Source organism: Salmo trutta, chromosome 14 (assembly GCF_901001165.1).
Source record: "Salmo trutta chromosome 14, fSalTru1.1, whole genome shotgun sequence".
Classification (NCBI taxonomy): domain Eukaryota; kingdom Metazoa; phylum Chordata; class Actinopteri; order Salmoniformes; family Salmonidae; genus Salmo; species Salmo trutta.
The window spans coordinates 60,457,997-60,472,190 of record NC_042970.1 but is presented as its reverse complement, the minus strand read 5'-3'; the positions used below and the strand labels follow the sequence as shown (position 1 = coordinate 60,472,190).

At 41.8% G+C, this 14,194-nt stretch overlaps 1 protein-coding gene across 2 annotated transcripts in view; it reads left to right on the top strand.

Moving 5' to 3' along the window:
* The window catches only part of LOC115208513 (phosphofurin acidic cluster sorting protein 2), a 110,955-nt gene that overhangs the window by 61,210 nt on the left and 35,551 nt on the right, over nucleotides 1-14,194 (top strand). For both annotated transcript variants that reach the window (XM_029776638.1, XM_029776639.1), the window contains exons 5-11: nucleotides 907-1,069; nucleotides 2,180-2,271; nucleotides 3,133-3,216; nucleotides 7,017-7,076; nucleotides 10,170-10,321; nucleotides 10,786-10,879; nucleotides 13,456-13,545. In XM_029776638.1, the coding sequence (XP_029632498.1) occupies nucleotides 907-1,069; nucleotides 2,180-2,271; nucleotides 3,133-3,216; nucleotides 7,017-7,076; nucleotides 10,170-10,321; nucleotides 10,786-10,879; nucleotides 13,456-13,545 (735 nt within the window). The remainder of the gene's footprint in view (nucleotides 1-906; nucleotides 1,070-2,179; nucleotides 2,272-3,132; nucleotides 3,217-7,016; nucleotides 7,077-10,169; nucleotides 10,322-10,785; nucleotides 10,880-13,455; nucleotides 13,546-14,194) is intronic.

Genomic DNA, 14,194 nt, shown 5'->3' with positions numbered 1-14,194 from the left:
TCAAAATTGGCAAAGCAAGAAGGAACCTATTAACCGGCCATAACAAGGAACTGTAACCGAATGCATAAAGTGAACAGAAGCGATATTCAGAAACCCACTATTTGAAATTGACTGAACACCAGCCAATGTCATTATATGCACATCCATGAACAATTCCGCACAGCCACCAGCCAACATTAAACAATGCCCCCGGATGTAGGCTTGCTTCCCCATTCCCCCAATTACATTATAGGACTACCATTGCTACATTTCCTCAGGTCTCCATCCACAGTACACTCGCAATTAGTTTCAAACTCCGCCTCCGCAAACGGCTGAATAATACAGCATGCCGGAGAGAATGAGATGTAGAGATGTGACTGTATGAACAAAGTGCTGTCAGGCTTTCTCTTGGGTTTGAATGACAGCAGTGATTGGAGAACATTTGGGGCTTTCATTCTCGATGCAACCTGCCGCAGTGATTGATGGTTAATGAAACTCCAGGGCTGCCTCTCAAATGGCACTGTATGCGACTTGGTACACAGCCTAGAGCTTAGAGCGAACTGTGTCAAGGTGAGAGGCACAAATCCGATTTGGTGAGACATGAGGAAGAAAACATGGGGAGGAAAATAAAGCTGCCCCGTTTCTAACAAAAACTGTGTGCTTCAGTTGAACGTGCATGTGAATGTGCAAATTTATGAATGTGTGTGTGCCTGCGCTTGTGAGCTTGTGTTTATGGCTGTGTGTCTGTGTTTATGGCTGTGTGTGTATCTGTCTATGTATGTGTGTGTCTGTTTGTGTGTCTGTGTGTGTGTCTGTGTGCGTGCTTCTGCATTATGTATTATACTCAGGTACTCATTGTTCTGTATGAATGAACGCAACAACACTTGTATGTCGCTCACACACTTCTCTGTCCTGACTTGTGTTTAGGTGATGCAACACCCGACAGATGGAGCCCAGATCCTGGGTCTCCATAGCAACGTGAAGGAGGTGCCGGTGCGTGCGGCCGAGCTCAGTGTGTATTCCCTGTCCAGTCAGCCCATTGACCATGAGGACGGCAGCGGGCAGACAGGGACCAAGGCCAAAGCCTTAGGTGGGGACCTGGAAACCAGTGCTTATAATCACAAGTGTTTGGCCCACACACTGAGGAAAGTTATTCATCCTGAAAACCGATGTTTTTGGCATAATGTTATTTAATTGCATAAAGTATCCTTGTCCGAGTCAGGCTCCTGCCCCATGGGCCATTCTATCTCTTGTTTTTGTAGCATGAGTCAGCTTGATGTACAAGTACACCCGCTGGACTGGACGCTAGTCTATCGCAGGGCTTTTAATTGCATAATAAGTGCATATTTACATTGCACTTAGCCTGACAGTCATGTGAGTGAAACCATTTCCTTGGCAATTGCACATTTTAATAGACATGTGTTTCTATATTGACAACTCGTTTTCACAAATGTTAACTTTTCTAAAGAAAATGCTTTTGAAAGAAATGTATTCTGTGTAGCCTCAGTCTCAAGGTTTCACTCGTCCTTGTGTAACTCTAGAGATTTCCATACATTCACTACTTAAAAGTCTATTTACTGAAGTGCAATAAGCCCACCACAGACCCACTAATCTCCCCATGGGAAGGGTCCTTCCAACATATTGCCTGTGTCCACAGACCATCGTTACTATCGGTGCTTATAGCCCTAACCATGACAGCTTAAGTACATTAGGACCAATGTTACTGAGGGAAAATGCAGGATATTATTTTCAGTGGTTCTTAAGGCGGTTACCGTCTGGCACCTGATGCTCCCTTAGGATCCTCGCGCTCCCAGAACCAAAATGGACGCTGAGTAAACGATACAGATGTCAGCTGCACTAATGTAAAGGAATTCACTGTGAAACTGACGGCCCGCACCCCAAAATAAAATCATCTGTCAAGGATGCAATATTAGCCAGATGGCCGGCAAGCTATATGAAATCTTTAGAAAAATGTTCCTGAACTCACTTACTTATTCATTCATTCTATTTTCCCGTCCTTGAGGAAGTATGGAGTGACATTAGAGGCATTTAAACTTACTTGACCTCTTCCTTTAAGCTCAGAGCCTCTGAGTGGAGCAACGGAACATAGACATTTAAAATCAATGCTAAATTCTCCAGAGTTTTCCAGTGAGTGAATGAAGAATTGACATGTAGCTTATGTTCTTGTCTTTGACCCCAGATCGATCCCCGGATATGGATAACTACTCAGAGGATGACGACGACAGCTACTCTTCGGAGCAGGAAGCTAGCGACGATGCTGTTCAACCAGTGGTGAGACACAGCACATCTTAAAGTTTGTTGTTGTGGAAGATCTCCAGCTCTAATTGTCTGTAATGGACACCCAAAAATACACACTGTATACTGTTGTTGTGTAAGAGGATGGAATGTAAGGGACTTTCTATGTTTGTGCTTTTCTTTTAACTAAACTAATGTCTACTATTCATGTACTGTTCTAATAACCAATTTCTGTGTTCATGCAAGTGGTTGACTTTACAAATCCTCACTTATCAGTAGCTGCAATTTGGTAGTACGCCCAGACCTTGTTTTGAGAACAAACGCAAGATATCTCATTTTCAAGGTCTCAGCTTAGAGAGGAGAAGTCTCGTGAGGTGTTAGTCTGTCACATGTTATGAAACAGTATTGGTCGGTCACATGAATGAAACAAAACGGTAATGATTAATTAATTATGCTGAATCATGCAAATATAACTTGTCTGTGTATAGCCGTATATAAGACAACTGCTGGGTCTGCCCAGGCAGAGCTCCTGATTGAGTACTATGGTGCATTGAGTCGGTTGGAACCTCTCCAGTGCGCTGGCAATAAACAATGATTCATTTAAGATTGACTTTGAGTGTCCCTGTGTAAGAATTTCCACGGCAATACCAATACAGTAAGTCCCTGCATACTATTTATCCTGGGTTCTAGTTGTAGTTATAGACCAAAATGGCATTGGCCTAGTGTTTCTCAATCTATAGCTCACAGTGCTGCACTTTATTGTTCTAGCCCAGCATTAACACACCTGATGCAACTAATCTTGATGAGCAGGTGTGTTAGTGCTGGGCTGGAACAAAAAGGTACATTCCCATGGGTTGTAAAACACTGATCTTTAAGACACAAAACTGTCTTTCATAGGACCTGTATGACGAGGATGATGATGTCCAAAGGAAGCCAAAGAAAAACCGGAGGAAAATGATTCGAACAACATCCATGACAAGGGTAAGGATGGGGGAGCCTCCCTATATCAACAACTTTACAATGTGGTTGGATAAATTCATTCAAATACACATCAAGCCTAGCTTGTAAGTTTATTTTAGTGCAGAGAGAATGAGAATAGCCCCAGCATAGAGCCCTGAGGTACAGCACCTGTTCATGTGATGGCAGGGTCTGCAGGTACAAACTCTTGGAAGGGGGTTGTTTTCAATTATGGTGTGTTTTTCATACCATGCTTTTTCATACTATGCATGTTAACTCACTTAGAACAGCACTGTCGAATCCTTTTGAGTGCCCTTCAGAAAGTATTCACACGCCTTGACTTTTTTCACATTTTGTTGTTACAGCCTGAAATTAAAATGTATTCAATTGAGATTTTGTTCCACTGATCTACACACAACAAGTGACATTTTGTTTTTAGAAACGTTTACAAAAATGTAAAGCTGAAATGTCTTCAGTCAGTAAGTATTCAATCCCTTTGTTATGGCAGGCCTAAATATGTTCAGGAGTAAAGATGTGCTTAACAAATCACATAAGTTGCATGGACTCACTCTGTGTGCAATAATAGTGGTTAATATGATTTTTGAATGATTACCCCCATATCTGGGGTGGCAGGTAGCCTAGTGGTTAGAGTGTTGGGCTAATAACCGAAAGGTTGCTAGATTGAATCCCCGAGCTGACAAGGTAAAAATCTGTCGTTCTGCCCCTGAACAAGGCAGTTAACCCACTGTTCCTAGGCCGTCATTGTAAATAAGAATTTGTTCTTAACTGACTTGCCTAGTTAAATAAAGGTTAAATTAAAAAGATATATTTAAAAATATATATCTGTACCCCACACAATTATCTGTAAGGTCCCTCAGTCGAGTAGTGAATTTCAAGCACAGATTCAACAACAAAGACCAGGGAGATTTTCCCATGCCTCGCAAAGAAGGGCACCTATAGGTAGATGGATAAAAATAAAGGGAACACTTAAACAACACATCCTAGATCTGAATGAAATAAATAATCTTATTAAATACTTTTTTCTTTTCATGGAGTCTGTTTCTGACCGTTTGAGCAGACACATACACATTTGTGGCCTGCTGGAGGTCATTTTGCAGGGCTCTGGCAGTGCTCCTCCTGCTCCTCCTTGCACAAAGGTGGAGGTAGCGGTCCTGCTGCTGGGTTGTTGCCCTCCTACGGCCTCCTCCACGTCTCCTGATGTACTGGCCTGTCTCCTGGTAGCGCCTCCATGCTCTGGACACTACGCTGACAGACACAGCAAACCTTCTTGCCACAGCTCGCATTGATGTGCCATCCTGGATGAGCTGCACTACCTGAGCCACTTGTGTGGGTTGTAGACTCCGTCTCATGCTACCACTAGAGTGAAAGCACCGCCAGCATTCAAAAGTGACCAAAACATCAGCCAGGAAGCATAGGAACTGAGAAGTGGTCTGTGGTCTCCACCTGCAGAACCACTCCTTTATTGGGGGTGTCTTGCTTATTGCCTATAATTTCCACCTGTTGTCTATTCCATTTGCACAACAGCATGTGAAATGTATTGTCAATCAGTGTTGCTTCCTAAGTGGACAGTTTGATTTCAAAGAAGTGTGATTGACTTGGAGTTACATTGTGTTGTTTAAGTGTTCCCTTTATTTTTTGGAGCAGTATATATATATATATATATATATATCCCTTTGAGCATGGTGAAGTTATTAATTACGCTTTGGATGGTGTATCAATACACCCAGTCACTACAAAGATACATGTGTCCTTCCTAACTCAGTTGCCGGAGCGTAAAGAAACCACTCAGGGATTTCACCATGAGGCCAATGGTGACTTTAAAACAGTTACAGAGTTTAATGGTTGTGATAGGAGAAAACTGAAGATGGATCAACAACATTGTAGTTACTCCACAATACTAACCTAAATGACAGAGTGAAAAAAAGGAAGTCTGTACAGAATCAAAATATTCCAAAACATGAATCCTGTTTGCAATAAATGTGGCAAATAAATTACATTTTTGTCTTGAATACAATGCATTATGTACAATGCATTATGTTTTGGGCATATCCAACACAATATATCACTGAGTACCACTCTTATGGGTATGCTTGTCATCAGCAAGAACTAGGGAATTTTTTGGGGGGGGAAAAAATAAATGGAATAAAGCTAAGCACAGGCAAAATCCTATAGGAAACCTGGTTCAGTCTGCTTTCCAACAGACACTTGGAGATAAATTCACCTTTCAGCAGGACAATAACCTTGAACTCAAGGCGAAATATACATTGGAGTTGCTTACCAATACGACAGTAAATGTTCCTGAGTGGCCTAGTTACAGTTTTGACTTACATCGGCTTGAAAATCTATGGCAAGACTTGAAAATGGCTGTCAATTATCAAAAAGCACCTTGTCAGAGCTTGACGTGTTTAAAAAAGAATAATGGGAAAATATTGTACAATCTAGGTGTGTAAAGCTCTTAGAGGCTTACCCAAAAATACTCACAGCTGTAATCGCTACCAAAGGTGATTCTAATTATTTTATCAATATACCTGTATATTAGTCTAATACTTTTCATTAATGTTTAAAAAATGAATCTTTAATATGACCAAATATTTTGTGTAGATCGTCAAAAAGAAAAAAAGACCATTAAATCCATTTTAATCCCAATTTGTAACTCAACAAAATGTGGAAAAAGTCAAGGGTTGTGAATACTTTCTGAAGGCACTGTAAGTACAAACTACATTTAAATGCAATACAGTTTTTCGGTCCCAATTCCTTGCTCCTGATAACTTTATGCTCAGGTTTAGTGTGCGCTGTCTCGAAAGTTCCAAGCCAGTGCAAATGGGTGCAGTCATCAAGAGTCCACTGTAATCTCTTTACGGTGTGTCTGTGTTAGGTCTGCTACTCAGTCTTGTTCTTTTCAGGGATGGCACAGAAGATGTCTCCTAAATCCTTATCTAAGCAGTAGTGACAGGAGAGTTGTCCTGGAATGAGTTCAACATACACTTTTAGACCAAAACACTGTAGATGACGCAGACTAAAACGCCAACTAAGGATACAAAATATGCAGGCACCAACACGCATAAACTGAGACCCACACATGTCAGCTGGTAACACACACAGACGTACACACACAAACATAAATCACAAATAAATGCACACTTTAACAAATACTTTTCCCTAGGCCCGGGTATTTTCTTCAATCAATAATCCTTGATGTTGTTAATAATGACATGTCTGGCTCTCTCCAATGACCTAATGTGCCTTTGGTGAATCAGCGAATCATGCACACATAAGGTCATCGAGGTCGAAGCCACTAAGCCGTCTGAACATTAACTGACTTTTAATGGCGCGTCCTAGTGCTCTTCAGATGCTGGCACTCTTCAGATAAGCATATTCATGGGAGTAGGGTGAAGTTGCCCCTAGACATTGGTTTTGGGTCAGTTTATTTTTTTCCCAATGAATTAATATTGTTAGGATTGGAGTAGGGGAAGCTTTTCCTAGATTTTTACCTATTAGGAAACTTCACTCCGGAGCGTAATAACATTTGGCGGTGAAGACTAGACTCAGAAGTCTATTGTGTTAACTTCACTGGGATTTATTGAGCTCTCAGTATTATAGAGCTGTCATCACATGAGTTTGAAGACAGCTTTGTTGGTTACACTGACGTCTCTGAAAGATTAGCTTACGTCATGGCGTCAGCAAATGGAGATCCTACTAAAAATGTTCATTCTGACAAGTTCTTGGTGTACTCTTTTTGACACCAAACTCTCTCTTCCTCTCCTTCCCTCTCCTCCACCCTCTCTCTCACTCTCCTTTTACAGCAACCCAATTTCAAACAGAAGTTTGTGGCCCTGTTGAAGAGATTCAAAGTGACAGATGAGGTTAGTACTGCACGCTTCAACTGTTCAGTTTTATATGAATAACACGCTGCAAGGGATTCATCTGCCACTGCTTCAAAGTTTTTGTAGAATGCTACAAGGTTCATAAAGTGTTCTTCATCTGTCCCTGTAGGAGAACCCTTTCTTGTTTTCAGGTAGAACCATTTTTGGTTCTATGTAGAACCCTTTCACCCAACGAAGAACCCTCAAAGAACCATTTTGTGATATACCATTATACCATGCAATCTGTTAATGAAGTCCCAGATATATGGAGCGTATTGTCTTTGACCCTTTCTGTTTACAGATCAATCTAATTGATTTAAGTGCTTTTGCTACTGTAGGCCCACTGTAGTCTCTTTAACCTAACCTCGCTCGCTGTCTACTAGTCTCGCCCTGAGAGCGCCGCTGTAACGGTTGTCGTTGGGAATGGAGGACCAAAACGCAGCATGAATGTGGATGCTCATCTTGTATTTTATTTTAAATAAAAGAGAACACCAAAATAACAAAATGAAGAACGGACAACAAAACAGTCTTGTCACGCTCACACAGGCAAAACAAGAAACAATCTCCCACACCACCAAACCAAACAATTACCCATATATAGGACTCTCAATCAGAGGCAACGAGAAAGCACCTGCCTCAAATTGAGAGTCCAACCCCCCATCAACCTAAACATAGAAATACAACAAACCAGAAAGAACATAGACCAAAACCCGGAAATAATAAATCAAACACCCTACTACATAAATCACCACCCCGAACCACATAAACAAAATACCCTCTGCCACGTCCTGACCAAACTACAATAACAAATAACCCTTATACTGGTCAGGACGTGACAGCCGCTCTCCTTTATCACCTAACTCCTTAACAATATTACCTGTCCTTCAAGCAGGAAGTGACCTAAGTAGGAAAGGCAACTGTGGCATCATTGGTATGTCCCAAATTGCACCTTATTCCCTATATAGTGCACTACTTTAGACCAGGGCCCATCTCTCACTATGTAGGGAGTAGGGTGCCATTTGGGACACAACCCATGGTTCAACATGTACAGGGCTGGCTGGGTTCATTAATGGTTGGTTATGTGCAGGATTGGATCAACACACCTATTTTACTGACAGGACATTCTATGGACCAATTGGTTGACCCTGGTCACAGCTTTGTCATGTATCCTGTCGTCGGAAGAAATAAATCATTGAAAAAGTATTGTCCATTAGAGCCAGTGTTTCACATTGTTCGTCTTCCCTAACCCAAAGTTGTGCTTCAGCACCTGCCAATATATTGAATCATAATTACATACTTGTAAATTACTCATTGAGTGTCACTTCACTTGGAACTGATGAGAGTAGCAGGGGTGTGGGAACCCTTGATTGGCAGCACTAGTTTATTACTGCACCAATCCAGACGTTGGATTCATTTGTAAAAGCCAATCACAAACTATGAGGGTCATTTGAGTCAAAATAAATTGAGATATTCAGCTAGTGAGAATATGAGGGGAAATTAATTATTCTTCCTGCAACAAAAACTAAATTCAAGATATACAACAGAACGCTGATTTATTATCGCTTAGCAGTGAGTTTTTAATTGATGTTTCGATATTTTTAATTGGTCTTATCTCGGTCGGTAGTGATTCATAAAAGGCACAGATACAAACAAGTCCGTAATGTATGGCCTGTGGAAATGAATTAATATGTTTTGCGCCTCTAAAATAAATACATTTTGTTATGTGCTCCAAGTCATTTCAGAACTAATTGACAAATAATATAAATACTCTCCTAGTTGAAAGAACATTATCTGTGTTATATGCATTCTGTATGCATATTCCATTACAATAGCTTCATAAGTCTAACTACAGTATTCCAAATTACGCCAGCTGTTTGTCAATTCCAAAGGGAAATATGGAAAAATCCCAATTTCCTCCTTTGAGACCACTCATGTTTCCAAAGAAAACAAATTGCTATTGTAGAGAAAATGTATTCATGATGTTGTTACAATAGCAATATGGCTAAAGATATATAAACTAAGTGACCAGTTTATTAGGTACACCCATCTAGTACCGGGTCGAATCCCTGTTTGCCTCGAGAACATCCTGAATTCTTCGTGGCATGGATTCTACAAGGTGTAGAGTTTAAACATTGCTCAGTTGGTATCAAGGTACCTAACGTGTGCTAGGAAAACATTCCCCACACCATTACACCACCGCCACCAGCCTGTACCGTTGACACCAGGCAGGATGGGGCCATGGACTCATGCTGCTTACGCCAATTCCTGACTCTGCCATCAGCATGATGCAACAGGAACTGGGATTCATCAGACCAGGCAATGTTTTTCCACTCCTCAATTGTCCAGAGTTGGTGATCGTGTGCCCACTGAAGCCGCTTCTTCTTGTTTTTAACTGACAGGAGTGGAACCCGGTGTGGTCGTCTGCTGCATTAGCCCATCCGTGACAAGAACCCATAAATTGTGCGTTCCGAGATGCCGTTCTGTACACCACTGTTGTACTGCGCCGTTATTTGCCTGTTTGTGGCCCGCCTCTTAGCTTGCATGATTCTTGCCATTCTCTTTCGACCTCTCTCATCAACGAGCTGTTTTCGCCCACATGACTGCCGCTAACTGGATGTTATTTGTTTGTCGCGTCATTCTCGGTAAACCCTAGACACTAGTGTGTGAAAAACCAAGGAGGCCGTCCGTTTCTGAGTTACTGGAACCGGCACGCCTGGCACCGAAAATTATACCGCGCTCAAAGTCACTTAGGTCACTCCTTTTGCCCATTCTAACGTTCACTGGAACAGTAACTGGATGCCTGTCTGCCTGATTTATATAGCAAGCCATTGCCACGTGACTCAGGAGCGAACCATTTTCGTGAACAGGGTGGTGTATTTAATAAACTGGTGGTGTACGTATACAACTATTTTCTGAGTTACCAATGCTACTCTGAACTTTCAACTCCATCAGCCAAAGGAGTTATTCCTTGCCAGTGTGCTATTACTTGCTCATTGGAAGTGATTTTATTGGTTGATGGATGGATGGATAAAAGATTGACTGACTGACTTGATTGATTGACTGGTTATTTCACTGTCCATTTGTTGTTGCTAGGTTCTGGACTCGGACCCAGTGGACCAGACCCAGGAGGTGGAGGAGGATCTGGACCTGCTCTATGATAGTCTGGAGGTTTACAACCAGAGTGACAGCGGCCCTGAGATGGAGGACAACGAGAGTGTCCTCAGCACACCCAAACCCAAACTCAAGTAAGGTTCTGCAAAATGTTATCAGTACTGTACACCTTAACTAAAGTAAGGCCCCACAAAATGTCCCAAATACAGATAAACTCAAACTCAAGTAGGGCCCCACATCATGTCGCCAGTACACCTACACTCAAATATGGCCGCACAAAATGTCGTGACTACAGCTAAACTCAAACAGGGCCCCATATAATGTTCACACTTTAGTCAAAGTGAAGACTCATATTTTCCTGAGTGTTAAAGGGACTTTATTTGTGCGTTGTTACTGTACATCAAATCAAAAGAGAGAGAAAAGAAAGTCGCTGCAGGGGAGAAACGTGAGAGACAACTGCAGCTGAATGACTAGTATGTAAACATCACCTAAATGGGTACACAAGTTAGTGTCACTACTACCCACCTCAGCACAGTCTCTCAAGTATGTTTTTTTTCTGAAAGTTTCAAATATGTTTTTTTGTGTGGTTGTCACCCAGGCCCTTCTTTGAGGGAATGTCCCATTCGAGCTCCCAGACTGAGATTGGGAGTCTGCACAGCCAGAAGAGCCAGGCCAGGGACCTGGCCTGCATCGTAAGTAAACACACACGCGCACACACACACTCACTCCTCTTTGTTGCCATTGGAGCATAAGGTCACAACAATCCCACGCCACACACACTAACACACACACACACACAAATGTTTTTGTTTGTTACTCTGCTGGACTATCTTTTTAATATAATTTGGATTAGCATGCTAATGCTAACATGTGTCCTACCGCTCCCATTGTTTTTTTTTAACCCAACAACTCTCAAATGCTCTAAAGCTATGCAAACATGGGTAGGTTGCTGACTATCCAGATCCATTGTTTATTTAGATCTCCAGGTTTATCTCTATTTAGCTATCCATAAGATGAGGAACATTTGTAGCTTGGATGAACTATCCCTTTAAATAGTAGTGATTTGTGACATCCATATATATATATGCCAGGGGCATCATTTATCAATATTGCATAGAAACTATTCCTAAAAATCGAATAAAAAAAGTGTTTCATCAAACAATCCTACGAGTATCATACACACACCGGTAGGAGATAACAGTTGATAAATACCAAATGTTCTCAGCCAACGGCTATTTGCGTTTCGAAGCACCCCTAATTAACCATATATGGGCAAAATCATCCCTTTAATGCCAGTAGGTAATATACAACGTGGTACCATGAAATAGCCTACAATGGCGCAACCAAAACAAGCTAAGAAAAGAAAACTGCTCCTAGACTGAAATAGAGTACAACCAAAAGGTTTTATTTGGTTTGCTCAGTTGTGGTTTGACCAGTAAAAATAAAAACATAGCTACAAAAAGAGAACAATTCAAGTTGCTTTAGCAATGGCAAATATACTTCAAATGAGTAGACAATAGTCACCAATAAGCCATCCATCCTCAATAGCTCCCTCCTGTAGGCGTATAGACCAACATTGCTGTTCTGCAGAATGAACGAGTCGTGGGTTCCACCAGGCCACGACATTCAGCAGCATTTTGTACGCGTCACATAACCTATTACCTGCACATTAAGAATGGAAGCCTTTTCTGTTCACCTAGTTTAACTCGTTTTGGGATGGTGCTTTTATGGCGACGTGGGTGCTGTCTATTGCTCCGTTCGTATTTGGGAACCCATTGATGGCAAAGAAACCCCTCTTGACTTCAACCTGTTGTGCGATGGTGTATGGAAATGGTATGTCACAGTTCGTTTTGCTGATGATTGCGTCCGAAACATTGGCTCCTCCAGGGATGTGAGATACCGATCAGCAAGCTCCCGCTGAAAGGTGCCCCTTGGGATAGCACTTTAATGTGCACCAGAATGGCATGCGTTTGAATGTTTTGTACACTCAGTGTATTTTCCCAATTCTCTACGCTTGACAAGCAGTTCCCTTATTCTACCACTTGGCACTGTGCGTACGCATGGTCAGGGCTGTGTATAAATGTACACACTCTCAAGCCAATAAATCTCACACTTTGTGTGGAAATGATCTCACGCATGGTTTACACACAGATTTGTGGCTACACGTGATTGATAAATGAAGCCCCAGGCATTTCGAAGGATGAACTATCCCTTTAAATAGTAATGATTTGTGACGTCCATATATATGCCAGGCATTTTAGTTTAGGTAAATTTGTAGCTTGGGTGAACTATCCCTATAATTATGACATAATTTTTGACATCCATATGCCAGGTATTTTAGATTAGGTACATTTGTAGCTATACCCTTTAAATAGTAAATTATATGTGGCATCCATATGCCAGGCATTTTAGATGGTCATTCCTGGATATTCTCGGAATTGTATGTATGGTAGTACTGTGTACTGCACCAGACACTTTGTAACTGTGTGGGTGGTTTCTTAGTGTGAGTGTCAGACATCGATTCTGATCGATTCTGCGTGCACGGTGTCCTAAGCCCTGCAGAAATGATTTGCACTGAGGGGGAATTGTTGTTAATTCTAGCGAGTCAAACATTGCCACAAAATATGTATCTATTCTAGCTAGAACATTGATTGTCTCATCAAATACGTGAGCACAAAGTATCAATAAAGGCATTTCAGAGTTTGACCCTTGCGCACGTTAAAGATGGATTCCGCAGTAGGGGAAACAGTTCCACTGTCCGACCCACCGCCATTCTTATTGTTTTTGTTTTGTTGACGAAGCGGCGAGGAGCGTCGCGAGACGTGGATAAAAAGAATGCCAGTACATATTCTACTGTTCTATTGCACATGCAATGGTGTCATAGGGAAGAAAAGAGTGTTCTTGGTTTGCAGTAACTTCTTTGTTGTTGTAATATCACAAAGAAATGTGACAGTTTCACCATTAAGGATTCCAGCTTTAAGTAAGCAAACTTGTGGAATGTTGCAGATAGAAATGTCATGAATACAGTATGTTCCTGAAGGTCTGATGTAGCTTGTGTCAAGAAAAAGTAGCCAGCTAAGGGGGTAGCCAGCCACCTAAGGGTTAGTAGTCAGCTATTTTGCTGCCAGCTGGCGCATATGAAAACTCACTGTGAATAGAGTTCATGTGATTTATTTTTCTATATTAGAGACATGGAATTAGGATATGCTCAAGGGCGTCCCCTAGCAGGCAGTTTTGTTAACTGCGTCCTGTCTTCTGCTCCTTTTAGGGTGGAGATCTGCTGACCCCGGACAGGGCCAAAGTCCTAATAGGGACCAAGTATACAGACGACAGCGCCGGATTGGAGTCTCCTGCGGGGGTGAGTGGGAAAGCTGCCCCTAGGTACAGCTCTAATATCAGCTTCCCTTCCCCCAATTCTGACCTTAACCATAAGTTGGGTAAAACTGACCCAAGATCAGTGTCTAGGGACAACTTTACTCTACACCGGGTAACCTCTGGAGTATCCCTGTAGGCTTAACATATTTTGTGCTGTTCCCAAGTGCTCTTTCTCTCTTTCTTTGTCTCTTTTGCTGTTCTCTCTCTTCCTCAGTGGTTCTCAGTACTTCTCTTTTTCTTTCCACTTTGTCTCTGTTTTTGCCTGTCTCTTTGCCACAACTCGCTCCTGTTCTCTCATTTCATGTCTGTTGTTCTCTCTACCTGTCTTTTTTTCCCATTCTCTCTCTTTCTGACTAACCATGTTTCCATCAAACCATTTTTCTGAGTAATGTACCTGTCGGATAAAAAACTCAAGACAGGCCTGATGGAAACAGCAATTGTCAGTAAACATTCCTAAAATGTAGACAGATCAAAATACGGTAGACATGGGGGAAATAGATCCGGGGTTCTTAAACATTTTTGCTCCTCTCGCTTCTCTCTCTTCTCTCTCTCTCTCTGCACTGCTGTTTTGTCCATTATCATAAATCAGCTCCCATCTGTTAATCTTCCACTCGACCAGTTTGATGCGAACA